Genomic DNA, 15,469 nt, shown 5'->3' with positions numbered 1-15,469 from the left:
CTGTCCTGTTTAGATATTGTCTTTTTAAATTATTGTTTTGAATTTTGAGAGCCTTTGTTGCTTTCTGTAGATTTCTGCAGTCATGTCAGTAGTGATACTAAGTCCAATGGTGCCTGTGGTTATGCTTTAGTCTCTTGTCTTCATATTTGTCCACACTGAGGCTGACGTTTTAGGTTTACTGCTGCAGTAAAACCACAAGCCACTATGCAGGTACAATGCTTTCTTTCGTACAGACCTTTTTACTGGTGTTTTGGTGAACAATAAGCTTGTGATGCAATGTCATTTTTGTATTAATAATGCTTTGTGAATGGAAAGAAAGTAGATTTGCTGATCTTCATAAACCAATTTACTTGATGTTACTCTTACAGGTGTTCGAGTGCTTGTGGATGCCAGAGAAAAGCTACATATCCCATGGGGAAACCCTTCAAACCAGACACATGCAGACATCATGATGGCTTTTGACACACGGTCGACCATGGTGTCGCAAGGGATGTTGGAGACCAAATTGTTCCTGCAGTACCTGCCCTCAATCCGTGCCCTCTGGGCCGACATCGGCATACAGCACGCATATGACCGGCGTAGAGAGTTTCAGCTGGTAAGTTCTCTGAGATATATGTTTTCTGCTATATCAATAGTTTTTTTTGTGTAAAATTAAGTATTTAGCGGGACATGAGATTGTTGCAATTGTTGTCTGTCACTGACTGCTTATGTCAACAGAAATGTTATTTGCTAACGTTTTTACGGTTTACTTTTTTTTCCCCTTTTTATTGTGCACAAGTTCTCCAGAGATCCATTATTTTTCGGTTACGAAAGTGTTTTTAAAGCTTTTATATTTATTTATTATTTTTTTAAATATCTGCAGCATCTGACCATCATCTAATTACAAAGATTTCATTCCAATCTGCCACATTGTGACATGTACAAAGAGGTGTTTTCCCCCATTAAAGAGTTTTATAATGTTGTATTATGAAGTAGGGTTGTATAATATGACAAAAAATAGACATTTAAACAGAAACTCTCTTTCTTGTTATTTTGTTCAAATTAATATAAATTTTCACAACCCAGTAGTCACTCATTCTGGGTAAAGCAATCACCAACAGACTAATCTTGGGTGGCAATTCATGTAAAAATAGATATGGGACACCAGTTGAGTCTAAACTTTGGATTGGTCGTAATAATCCCACAGTGCTTTGATAAGGAGGTGGAACTCTCATTCCTCTCTCCTTTGTGCTTGTGAATGTACTTTTTAACATATTGGAGTCCAGGTTGCAGTGACCTGCTATCCACTTTAGCGAGTCTGTGGGTTGTTTTGCCATTTGTAATGTCTTGTGGTGGAAAAAAAAACACTTTTTGATGTTTTTAGACAATAGTAATTTTTAGCTCAAGCTGAAAGTTGTGTGTATGTCTCGCATTTTTTATCCATCTGCTTCTGAGAACTTTCCTGCCTTTTGGGTTATCAGAGGAAGATGACAGATTAATATTTCTGCTTTACTATTCATATTTAATAAGTTTGGTTTTGTAATTTTTTATTTTCTCCAATAAATCTCAAACTATCCATCGTTAACCCCTGAATTAACAAGTGCCATCTTAGGCACTTCAGCCTTCTCTAAATGCTCTCAGTTCCTAATGCAGTACTTCCCCATTTTTAAAGTGTTGATTTCACTAGAGGTCTTTACACACAGTAACCGATTGGGTGATTGGAGTTCACAAGAATGAAATGTTGCAGATATAGACTGATCCACATGTCAGAGGCCCATTGTATTGCTGCCACTATCACTTTTGCAGTTATACAGATAATTTAATTCTATTAGAGAAAAGACACTACGATATAGGTCTGGACAGAAATTCAATATAAATTGCAATAGGATTTTATTTATTTATTTATTTATTTAGCTAACGGTAATAGTTGTAAGGACATTTCCAGTATTCCAATAGAAATGATATCTTTTGACTGCAATTACCCTTCACTTCTTAACCCTGGTTAAAGCAGTCAATTTGTTATTTCAGTTTAAGAATAATTTGTTTTAGTTTAAAGGTAAAGAAAAGATGAGTTTTATTTTTGTTTGGTGTTGTGTATGTGTTTATTTCACATTTCTTGTTTTTATGAAGGCTAAGCACAAATACTGTAAAAGGCCATTAATTTATTGTACAGTTATTATTTCTAAACTATTATATTGTTTTATAGGAGGATGTTTCATAGACTTGGAAAATTAGTTTTTGAGATTTTGAATGAATGGGAGTTCTTGCTAGTTTTATCTTAAGGCTTTTTAAATATTATGTTAATTTTAAAATGGTATTGTATTAGCTGAAATGAAGAAATCTATTGTGATATAAAACATGGCCATATTGTCCAGCCCTACTACAATATAAAACTGAACATGTTTGCAATATATTAGTGGTTTAATAAAAGTGTGTTTTTGTGTGCCTGCTATTATCACACCCTCTGAAAGACTTTTCATCAGTGTCATGTCAACATGCATCTCTGAGTGGATATGCAGAATTTTATAAATGTTTTAGTCCAAAAACCTGTAATGCTTTGTTCACACCAAATGCAGAACACACGTCAAGCGCGAGTGATTTACATGTTGAGTCAATGCAAACACGCAAATAGATATCCTTTGGCGCGATACGGACGAATGGCGCTATATGCGCAAATTGATCGAGTTTTAAAAATCTGAACTTTAATAAACATTTGCACTGCGTTAACCAATTGGGAGCTTGCTCTTGTAGGAGCGCAATTATGATGTAGTGCCTGTTGTTGGTGTCCTGGGAGAAATCCTCCAACCGACTCAGACAACTGTTCATAAAACTGGGCTAGGCTTAGTCAGAAGCAACAAAAAAAGCAACTCCACTCTGTTTCAAGCGTGTTTGTTTGTTTGTTTGTTTGTTTTTAATGTTCTTGATGTTTTCAGGTTGATAAAGCTATGCCAGTGTACCAAAGTGGTGGTGATATATATATTTTTTATTTGTTTACATCATTAAAAATGTCTGATTGGTATTATTACTAGTAAAACAGGGCTGTTCTCTTTCACATATTGGTTATAACATTATTTAAAATATCATATCACATATCAAATGTCATGTTATTTAGCATTCCACAACAATTTTCCTTAATATTGCAAGTCCTAGTGACCATGGCACCTGGTGTAGCTGTATTATTGGCATTTTTTAGTCATCACTAGGGTCATGTCCAGATTTGGGGGGAATAAAGGTGGTCTTTGACCATTTTCAGTGATCCTCTTTGCAGGGGCATGTTGGGACTTAAGCAGTGCAGTGGATGCATGCTGGTTAGGACAAGAATCAACATGACACCGAGTCAGTTACTGCTGCCCTGATCAATGGTGCTGATAACAGAGCAGATCCGCTCTTCACCAAGCTCACAAACCTTCATTTCCACTGAGCCAAGGCTGGTTAAACTCAAATTCATCCATCATTTTTTAAGTTTACATACAGGTTGGCTGTTAAGTTGACAGCCTCTTCTCTCAACTGTGCCACAAGCTGTGGTAATTTTTGCATTCTGCCTAAGTCAAGGCAACAAAACAAAACACTTTTGTGCCATGTAATCCACAAACCACGTGTGTCGAGTGCAAAACATTATCAGGCTTCCTGCTTTCACAACTCTGTCCCTCCAGCCTCTGGGGGTTATGGTATGCACTCGACATGCAACAAAACAAAACTTGTTCTGGATTCCTGCTGCCAAGATCCCTAGCTCCTCCTCGCTCCACCCCTCCTCTTATTTCTGAGCATTGCATAATCCTAATCCATTGCTTTAGTCTTCGCCGTTCTGCTCTCACAACCCCCATAAATGGCACTGTGACTTGCCTTCTTTTGTTTGTCTTTTTAATGTCTAAAAAGCAGCACACACTTTATAACTGTCAAATTCAGTTTGCTAAAACAATATAAAGTTTGTTTATAGCATGTGAATATCTGTGTGAGTCAGTGAATTTCATTTCAACTCCACTTACGAAAGGATAAATTTAATGTTGGTGATCCTTGTGAAACCGTCTCCCTCCCTGCATTATGAACAAATCTTCAGAACTGGTCGTCTCAGCTGCAGTTTCTGCAGGATCTGGGATGTCTGCCGATAGAAGCCACCGGAATAGATGTTTAGATAGGAGGTATCTACCCAAGTGCCATCTATGCTTGTCCCCACCCCAAAGCATTGATTGCTGTGCTCTGCCATATACAAAAGTCAACATTCAAAGTAAATCAAAAATGTTTTTCAAAATTGTCCTACGAATAGGTGCTGTTCAATTGTTTTAAGAGAACTTTGATGAAAGTTGATGATCCACTTAAAATGTTTACTACTATATATTAAGTTCAGTACTTTGGTTTTAGGGTCACAGTTTGATATGGGTTTGGTACAAGGAATATGCAACATATCCCCAGTGCTTTGCTTTTTTCTGTTTATTTTGAACAGGCAAGCGTTTAATTATAATCCCCTACAGAGCAGAAAAGCTTCCTGTGATATGAAAGTACAAAATAAATAGAATAATGAATAGATTGAAAAATTAATCAACAGAGAAAAACAACAATTACATATATAATTATAGCAACTTATAAATCATTAGGAGACTGTATTAATTTCAAATGTTAAGCTCACCCTCTCCTAAGAAAAACATAAAAATATTAGTTGTGCATTAAAATTAAGGTTTAATAAGCTTTATAACTTAAATTTATTTTCCTGAAAATGCTAGTGCGGGAATGCACCAGTAAGTTCAGCGGACAGTTTGTGATTAATCACCGCTCTTCTGTGATTGTATTAGGGGCCACACTAGCTCACAAGATGGGACAATGATAGAATGGCTGATAGTTGTTTAGCAATGACAGTGACATGACATGAGCATGAGCTCAGAAGGGCGTTAAAATTGCTGGAGGAATTAGCGCACCTAATGTTTTCAATGGAATTTTGGATGTGATATGTAAACAAGCCTTTAAAAGCCATCTCAAGTTAAAGGAATTTCACCTTTTACATGCAGCAGTGCTTATCAATGTCAGTTTAAAAGCAGTGGACCAATCAGAAGAACTCGTAGGCGGGGCAATCGTTGCACACTACTGCTTGCATTATGACAGCAATTAGAGACTTTTTTAAAACGTTCCTTCCCAGCTTGTTAAATGCAAAGATGCATTCTGTGCAAATGGCTCATAAGGTTGTTGCTCTGCTGTGGTCTTTTTCTGCCTAATTCATGGGACTGGCCTATCTAGACTTTCAGAAGTACATACTGAACCATGACACCTGTATCGTGACAGTTCATATAAACATGTACTGTTACGCCTCTAATATATAAACAATTTATTTTCCCACAGTGCTTTTGATAAATCAGCATTGTAGCTTTGCTGGAGGGAGAGCACTATCAGGCCTGTGGTCTCAGGCTTACACGTCTTCCCCCTTCCCTTCACCCTAGCCTAAGATTAACAGGATCTGGATGAAGGATTGTGTGATCCATAAAAGAATGTTGAGCTGTGAATTAAATGATAAATCTTGTGCACTCCTGCAAATATGAGGCCCTGGAAAAGAGATTTTTCTAACCCTCACTTTTTGCTCGTATTTATTACAGATAACCATTGAGCTGTTTTATTAATCGCTATGTCTGCCAAATATCAAGCCTCCCAATGTGGGTGACTTCTGTGTATGTTAATTAACTTGCACTATTTCTTAAAGCTACTAATTCATTATCAGCTATTTACTGTAAAATGTGGTCCTGGATGTGGAAATTGTGGAATGTGGAAATTTCCAAATTAAGACTGAAACTGAGAATTTAGTTAGTTGTTTAAATAGTATGCATTTACAAGTAAACTGAAATGATTAGAAAAGTCTTATTTTTCCTATTTGCTTTATTTACAGATAATGACAATCCAAAAATAAAGTTAATGTAAACGAACCATCCACAATTATTATTAAATATAAATGTGTTGTATTACCCCTTGATTCACAATACATCTTTTTAGTTTTTAAGTTTACAGGAATTAAATGTCTAGCCTAACAGTTGTGGTGTGTGGAATATTCAATTTTTCTGATCATAAACTCTTCATTTAATCTGCAAAATACATTATTAATATTTAGACATTTTGTAAAAGACTTTAAATAATTTTTTTTATTATAAGAACCACAATAAATATTGCAGGGCTCGAAATTGCGACCGTTTTGGTTGCATATGCGGCCAAAATTTTATGCATGCTAACTCGAAATATGTTTGGGAGCATTTGTGCGAGTGCATAAAATTGATGTCATGCGACCAGTTTTCACAGCAAAAAGTTTACCACATGCATGGATTTAGGAGGCATTTATGCATCTTTGCACCTAAAATCACCAAACGCAGCACTCAGGAATGGTTTAAAACAGTTGACATGTCAACTTGCTGCAGTAAACAAAGCCTGCAATGCCTACCTTCAAGCTCTTCTTATTGGCCCACTGTGCTAGATCAGAACGCAAATGTATTGGTTAATATCAGCTGTCAATCACTCTGTTCCGATGACAGGATGCTACAGCTGCGAAAATGTAAAGGTCTGGATATGAGAGAATGAAAACAACACTGACGAATTTAGTTTTAGAAATCACCTAAAGTTGCATAAATGGCACATCTGATTAGTGATCATGTTCTGCATGTCAATCCAGCATTTACACTTTTCGAAGAGTGATTCAAAGACTTTAAATGACTAAAGCATTCACTGTAAAGATAGTAGGACGGAGTTTTTAGGTAACGTTAACAGTGTTTGCCACTGAATCTACACATTTTAAGCACAAAATGTTCTAACGTTTTTTAATCTTTCATTTATTTGTGTGACTGACAACACGTTCACCATTGCTAAAGAGCATGCATTCACTGAGATGAAAGTAATATTGCAGCTCATGAAAAGACCATTACTGCTATTAAGAAGACGTATGCAAATAATAAGTTATATGTAGGGCCAGACGGAATCTGTGGACGTTTTTTTGCTATTTCTGCGGAGAATTTTGCTAAAAATCTGCAGATTTCTGCGGAATTATTTTGGGAGTATCATAACTTAAATCATAATATGCAAAATAACAAATAATACCTTTTTAACTTTTATTACATGTTTAAAATGCAAATCCAATCAGATGCACTTTATTTGGTAAACAAAACAAGTCTCTCATTTTAGTTATTTAATTAAATGTAATTTAATTTAATGTAATATAAATGTAATTTATTTAACATTTTCATATTAGTCAATAATATTACTGTAATTAATTTAAAAACTGAATAAATATAGATTTACACGCGTTTACTCAAGTAAATAAACATAATTAATGATGGGCTAAAAGTCTGCAGAAAATCTGCGGAATTCTGCGCGCGCAGATTCCGTGTGGGGCTAGTTATATGTCAATATCATCTGTGAAATATCAGACAGCACCCGTGAGAACAGCACGGTTATTATTGTTAATTCAGTTCATCTCATTTACGTCAAGCAGTGCGTGCAGGGCCGGTGAGCACATGCAGATTTTTGTTCATTTGTTAGTTTTGTTTAGTGTTCATTTCAAATGCAATAAATCTGTTAATATAAAACGTGTAGTAACTGCTCATAATTTTTAGTAGGTATGACTAAATTTTGTCTGGTGTGCCTAAATTTTTTAAGTTAGGAGCACCGGTTCATTTCGAGCCCTGTATTATGCATGTATGCATATATTTAAAACCTATGAAATACAGTGAACAACAGTAGGCTGAGCTTTAGGTGTTGCTGAGTTAACAGGACTTCCTTTTTAGCGTTGCTTCGAAACTGATATCCTGGCCTGCCCTGAGCATGTTGTTCCTTTATGCCCACACCCTTCATTGAAGATGAACAGCACAGTGTGGCTGTGGCTTCATGCCCTGCTGGGGGAGGGTTTCCAGGGGGTTTCTCATGACATAATCCCCTCCCTATTAAAAGCCACCTCAAAAGACCTGCCTGTACCTCTTGTAGACCTCAGCTAACCCAATGATGCTGACGTGTTTCCAAAGGGTATTTTAGGTTAGAAATCAAGATTTTCTCTTTCCGACTTCACCCACTGAGTTTTGCTTTACAGCTTCATCTTGCTCTGAGAAAGATGAGCATGATGCTGGGAACGGAGCGGAAAAGACCCCCTTCCTGCTGTCCTGTCAGCTTGCCAAACTGTTGAAATTGCAAGAGGCTAATTGGTCCGTTATACATCCGAGCGTCACGGAACATTAACTTAAAGCCTGTTGCTGTTTCCTGGGCAGCTTGTTCCTGTTACTCAAGATTTTCATTTTCCAAACCAGAGCATGCCTTGGTGTGTTCTTTCGAAGTTAGGCTTGTCCTTATTCTAGTGTCTCGTGTTCGTTGGTGGCGTGTGTGCACCAATAAAAGCAGCTGTTGCAAGTTCAGGAATAAAGCAGGAGGTGTTGTGTCTCCAGTCCTACTACTGAGTCACCAGTATGAACTCTCGGAAATGCTGAGTTCCCCCAATGGGGAGAATAAGATGCTGTTTACTTTTGGAAAACTGTCTGTCTATGATCACTGATATCCTGTCAGAGGCTTTTCATGACTCACTTCCGTCAGTTCTCATGTTAACGAGGCCCTCATTTCTTTAAATGCTTACCTCTACACTTTTTGCATGTCAGGTTTATTTCAGAACATTTCACTGTAATAACCCTGTGTATGTGAGCACATGCTTTGCTGGTGTGTACAGGCCCAGATACATCTAATCATGAAACATGGAATCTGAATTGATTGATTGTGTTTTTTTTTTTTTTTTTTTTACTGTGCTTTGATAAACTGACCTATTCTTTCTGTTGTGTGTCATTCTCACAGGGAGAATCTGTGAAGTATTTCTTGGACAACTTGGACAAACTCGGAGCACCGGTAAGCATGTTATCATTCTGTCTCTGCTGGGGTTTCTCGCCTCACATGTTCTTCGGAGACTTAATAGTTATGCTTAGTAGCATTTCTAAATCCACTCTTTGAGGGGAAAAACAACATTTTAAAATGTTATTCAAAGTTAGCAACTTTTTATATTCAGATAGGAGGTCATGCAGTCTTCTGTTGCCAACATGGTATAAATTTGCAGGTAAGAATTCAACAAATTAGAGTTTTGTTAGGCATACATTCCATGTGTAGGTCTGAAAATTGATGATAAAGATTGTTCATGACAGTGATCTCACTTTTACGCATTTATTGTAGTTTCAGAATAGTTGGCTATTGTCTTGCGTAGTGGTTGAAGGGATGGTTCACTCCAATACAGTGGTTGTCTTATTTTACTGGTCTTGATGTTGGTCCAAATTTGACTTGCCTATTATCAAAAACCTTAGAAGCACAAAACGGTACTTTTTATAAACATTTATCATAATTTCTCATGAGAAACCCTATAAAGAAAACTTCAGATATGTACTTATGAGACTGATGTGTTCCATTTTTAAACGATGAATTAAGGGTGAGTTCACCCAGAAATTAAAATTGTCATCGCCTTTAGGGCTGGGTGATACGGCAAAAATGCAGTCTCAATTAATTAGTTTCCATATTGAATAATAGCAATATACATTTCAAAATCAGTTGTTGATGCTTCCAAATTGAAAAGAGTATCCCAACAATGACTGAAACTACAAATTAGAGCAGGGATGTCAAACTCAATTCCTGGAGGGCCGCAGCCCAACACAGTTTAGTTCCAACCCTAAATAAACACACCTGATCAAACTAATTGAGTCCTTCAGGCTTGTTTGAAACCTACAGGTAAGTGTGTTGGCGCAGGGTTGGAACTAAACTGTGCAGGGTTGTGGCCCTCCAGGAATTGATCAACTTGAGGGTGAGCAAATGTTCATTTTTGACTAAATCGTTTCTTTAATGAAGTACTGGCACCACTAAAAAGTTCTACTATATTCACAGGCTCAAATCACACATAAATAAATAATTTTATACAGCAACTATGATTCATTCCAGAAGTGCAGGAATGAAGGAAATACTGGCAAAATCTGAAGATGATGTGAGAGACGAATGCCTATCTGTTCCCAATGCTGTAGGACATGACGGGGTGTCCCTGCTCATCAGCCAGTACACACGGGGAGAAGTGAAACTAGCTCTGCTGACATGAAAGGTCACATGTGTCAACCCGTTCCCATAATACTTCCTATAGCGACTTTTTAACAGTGTAGTTTCCTTATGAAATCTCTAGTTTTCTCTTTTATCATATACATCATTTTTAAGAAGCATGAACACTAAGAAGTGTTATGATTAAAGGCGACCATAACAAAATTCCTCATCTGATGGGATTTTCTTACTCACTATGACGTTCCATGTGCAGACACTCATGATGATGAATATCATCAGTTAGAAAATAAAGTTGTCTTAAAACTTTTTTATAAGAAAAGACCATTTTTTGTACTAGATTTGGAAAAGTAAATGTAATGTGCAAATATAGACGCCCCCCAACAAGACGAACTGACAAAAAGCAGTAATACATTGTTCAATACAGAGCGGCACAATAGATGAAGCTCTTGAAGCATCGTTTGAGAGACATTGTGCAGCTCTCCACTATCTGCTGCCACTTTGAAAACAATGTGACTCAAAGGGAAGACATCAATGTGTTTTAAATCTGTGTAACATCATTGAGTCCTTTCTTTTGAATTTCAGATAATTTGTGGGTGAAGAGCAGTTAACAAACGCTCTCTACTTCAGGTTTGCGATTTAACAGACACAGATCAAAATATAATATTATTTAGAACCAGCAATAAACTATTGCAAGTCTAAATAAAGTCATGTAATGCAATACTAAATGCATTTCTCCACTGATCATTTAGAATAACAGAAACAAGTCATCTTATAGAGAGTTTTGTCCAGTTGACCAGCATAAACGAATGCAGCGCGCAGATTGAATTGCCAACCACAAAGGAGAGAAGCATTGATGTGAACTTAAGTTTAACCACTTTCTGTAATTCACATTAAACTATAAAATCAAATGATGGGAATATAGTGCATGAAAACTTTCTATTGCCACATAACATCTTCATGGCTTTTGTTGGGCCTATATATTCCTCAGAATAGTACATGTGCAATATCGGATTTGGATCAGTCCCCTTTGACAGATGACCGGTCCAGCAAAAATGTGCTGTTGAAGATGATACCCCATTTAAATCAAATATCCAAGTGGTTATTTGATTTAAATGATTGTAAAGCGCTTTGTGTATATAGCCATGCACAATAAATGTGTTATTTAAATACATTATACATTACATATATTAGAATAATCTGGCATTGCAATGTTTTGTTTTGCAACAATATCTATTGGGATGTGTAAAGAATTTCACCAGATGGGTTAAACATCTTTTATTGTTAAGAATTTATGTACAGAAATTAAATAATCAAATGTAAAATAGCACTGCATGGACTTCATTGTATAACAGGGTTCATACGGTCCTGGAAAACCTGAAAAAGTCATGGAATTTTGACAAGGCATTTCCCAGGCCTGTAAAAGTTTTGGGGGGAAAACAAAAATATTTTGGAAAAGTCATGGAAATGAATTTGTTTAACAAAAATCTATCTGCTTAAAAGTGTTGTGAAAATTTTGGGTAAAATCTAAATACAATAGCGCGGTTAATCTCTTCATACAATGTTCTCTGTTTGGGGTAAAAAAAAATTTTTAAAAAGCAACTTGCTGTTTCAGCTCTAAAAGCTAATTTGTGATATTCTAAAGTCTTCTAAAACACAAGCCAACATTTCTAAAATATTTTCAATCACACAGCAAGACTATATATATATATATATATATATATATATATATATATATATATATATATATATATATATATATATATACATACATATATATATATATATATACATACATATATATATATATATATATATATATATATATATATATATATATAAATAAACATAAAATAGAGATTGTTACATATGTCTTGATATGCTGTTGTGAATTTGAACATTCTATTTTTACGTAGTTTATGTAGACATTACATGAAACATTAGGTCATGAATATTTACCTGAAAGTTTTGGAAAAGTCATGGAAAGTCCTGGAATTTTAGTAGTAAAAATGTGTATGAACCCTAGTATAAATAATTCACAGTCACTTAGTCTCTGTTTTATCAGGGGTTGCCATAGCAGAATGAATATGTAAGCAAAATAATATGTATTAAAGTTACAAATTAATTAACTTTCTTGTGCCTGAATGCTTTAAACTCTCTCACAGGCCTTAAAACTTATGGAAAGATACATTTTTGCTCCATAATGGTAAAAGATTATCAATGCCTCAAATCTCATGTTCTGTGCTGTGTCTCTAATCACGACTTTACATTGAAGATTCTGCGACGTGGCTATTGCAAATGCATGTAATGCGATATCGATGCTAAAACGAAATATTGTGCAGCCCTGAAATATTTTTGGATTTATATTCATTTGGACATTACATGCAAAGTTAGCTGACACTTATTGGGGACTTAAATCTTCGCTGAATACATCAATGTGTTTTAAAGCATCTGTGTCTGATGCACAAGAGCCCAGTTCAGTTCCTTTGCGTCACGTGACTCGCCGCCTGCCACTCGCTCTCTCTCTCAGTACTAAACGGATGTTTGCGGTTTCATGCTCTTTCTAGACGCTGCTGACTGCAGTAAATGTGATGATTAGTATCAGAGCTTCAGCTCCAGACAACTTTGTTATAGGACGAAGGATCAGATAACCTGTTTTAAAAACTGTCATCCTGTTAAAAGCACTGATGCCACGTCAGTGAAAGAGCCTAAAAGTAGCGGTTCATTAAGTTCCCTATATATCTGACTTTCTGTATTACACTCATTGACGTCACTCTGTCGTTCGGCCTGGGTTCCTGTGTCTGCCGCTCTGACTTTATGTTGCATGAAAGAGGAAGTGGAGTTGAATGTGTGCTGGTCCGAGCGTCATGCCTCAGATTGGTGTTTTTTTTTTTCCCTCTACAAGTGAACGGCTATTCAGACACGTTATAGTAATGTGGACCTGCTTCAGCAATCACTGCATCGACAAACAGGAAGAGGAAATACTGCATGCTTTCGAGTGTGCTCAGAGAGGGAAATAGCCACTTGACTGTGTTGGAAAGTATGTGTTTATTATTTTCGCAGTTTACATTCTTGTCTCGACTGAGGTAGTGTTAGTTGTACTTGGGGAGAGACGGACCACACTGGCACGGAGGAGATGAGGAAAAAAGGTTTCCTCAGGCATGTGACTTTCAAAATACAGGCACATGGAGTATGTGTCAGGGAGAGATGCGCTTAAACATTAGTTTGACTCTTAATCTCTTAATGGAAAAAGTGATTTTAAGTAAGATAAGATTAGATTTTAAGTGTTTAAGTAAAATAAAAAACAATTTGAGCTCTGTTGACAGTGTTACAACCAGGCTGCTCAAAATTGTAAGACAAGAGAGAAATTCAGACCAAGTAAATTGAAAAGAGAAACGATTTATTAACAAAAGAGCATAATTAACAAAAGTATTTGAAGCAATCACAGTCAGTATAAATGGAAGTCAGTTGTGAAAAGTGTCTGCATGGTAGGGAACTGAGCTCATGATCCAAGACAAACTAAAATAATCAAAACGCCAGGCAGGGAGGTCCAGCTAATCCAGCTCCCCTCTCATGTCAAATGTTGGACTCTTTAGAGACACCAGATAATGAGTCTCAGGTGAGATGACCAACCCATAATTCAGCATCCATGCAGGCACTGCAAATCACAAAAAAACAGAGCCAACATGCCAACTAATTCTCATTAGATTATAAGTAAGCTGTTAGGTTGGGGTGAGCATAAGTTGACATGAACTTGCAAAGTTTCTTATAGTCAGTTAAATGTCTGTTTAACAGATATTAAGCAGACAGTCTACTAATACTCAAATGGATCATCAAAATAAAATGATACCGAGTATATTAATGTTTAAAAATTATGAACCACTTTTCTTAATTTAATATGCCCTCTGTGAATATAAAATAATTTTTGTAAACTATTTGATTTGACATCAAAATGGGATGTTATTTTTTTACCCACATGTGGGGGAAAAAAGGCAAATGTTTAATTTGGGTATGGAGGCAAGTGTGGCTGCACGATATTGGAAAAATGTAACATTGCGATATTTGTTTATTCTGGTATGTATATTGCGATATAAATACAGTTTCACTTGATGAGTTGAATAAATGTTTGGAAAGAATTATAATTTTAGATTGTTTGGGATGATTCTGTAGGGGAGGGCATAAAATATAACAAACAATCTACAAGCATAGATAAATTCTTTTTCATTTATTGTAGACATAAGACCACTATTTTATTTTATTTATTCATTTGTCTTCCGAAGAGTCAATGTGTTCAGGTAAACAGTAATTAAATAATTAAATGTAAAATGATAATGCATAGTCGTCGTTTTATAAACAATTATTAAAATTAACCATTATCAATTTTTCAAAGTTACAAATGGTTCTTATGCCTGAGTATTTTTAAAACTCTCACACGGTCACAGGCCTCAAAAACACTTGCAAAGTGATCAATTTTACTCCAGACTCAACATTGCATATACTCGTGATGTAACTATTGTGAATGATCACATTGCGATATCGATGCTGAAATGATATATTGTGCAGCCCTGAAGTCAAGTGTGCTTGATGTACATCATCCTCCTTCTGGAATTTCTGAAATGCATCTCGAGTCTAATGCACAAGCACTGAGCTATTTTTTTTTAACATTTAGTTGGGTATAGAATTTCTTCTAATGCATTTTATGTGCATTTCCCTATCTCACACTTTTGCTCAGTGGTCTGGTCTAGATTCACCTTTTCACTAATGCTGCCCTCCACCACCCCTAACTCTGGTATGCTAACTATGTGGAGAATGAGTCATGAGCTGGCCGTCACTGTTGTTTTTTCCCCTCTCTTGTCCTGTCCCCGCAGGTTAAGTTTTAGATCATAAGAAAAGGAATAAAGCAGAAAACGTGAATATAGCATCTAGACAATGCAGCACTAAACATTAATGTCTCCTATTTTATTCCCCCTCCCCTCCCCAGAACTGCTGTTTTTTCTGCATGTGAGCAAGTCAGACATGGAAGATTGAGTAAAGATGCCTTTCATTCATTCATTTTCTTGTCGGCTTAGTCCCTTTATTAATCCAGGGTTGCCACAGCAGAATGAACCGCCAACTTATCCAGCAAGTTTTTACGCAGCGGATGCCCTTTCAGCCACAACCCATTTTTGGGAAACAGCCACACACACATTCACACACACTCATACACTACGGACAATTTAGCCTACCTAATTCACCTGTACCGCATGTCTTTGGACTGTGGGGGAAACCAGAGCACCCGGAGGAAACCCACGCGAAGGCAGGTAGAACATGCAAACTCCACACAGAAACAGCAACTGAGCTGAGGTTCAAACCAGCAACCTTCTTGCTGTGAGGCGACAGCACTACTAACTGTGCCACTGCCTCGCCTGTAAAGATGCCATGTAACATTAAATTGAGTTGTTAATGAAATAGTTGGTTAACTGCTCTGAATGTT

At 36.4% G+C, this 15,469-nt stretch overlaps 1 protein-coding gene across 1 annotated transcript in view; it reads left to right on the top strand.

Moving 5' to 3' along the window:
- gna13b (guanine nucleotide binding protein (G protein), alpha 13b) overlaps positions 1–15,469 on the top strand; it is a 32,437-nt gene that overhangs the window by 15,309 nt on the left and 1,659 nt on the right. The window contains 2 exon segments of the mRNA NM_001013263.2: positions 369–595; positions 8,770–8,820. Coding sequence (NP_001013281.2) covers positions 369–595; positions 8,770–8,820 — 278 coding nt within the window.

This window comes from Danio rerio, chromosome 3, assembly GCF_049306965.1.
Source record: "Danio rerio strain Tuebingen ecotype United States chromosome 3, GRCz12tu, whole genome shotgun sequence".
In the NCBI taxonomy this organism is placed as follows: domain Eukaryota; kingdom Metazoa; phylum Chordata; class Actinopteri; order Cypriniformes; family Danionidae; genus Danio; species Danio rerio.
The sequence above is the reverse complement of the archived record's forward strand: the minus strand, read 5'-3'. Positions and strand labels throughout refer to the sequence as shown.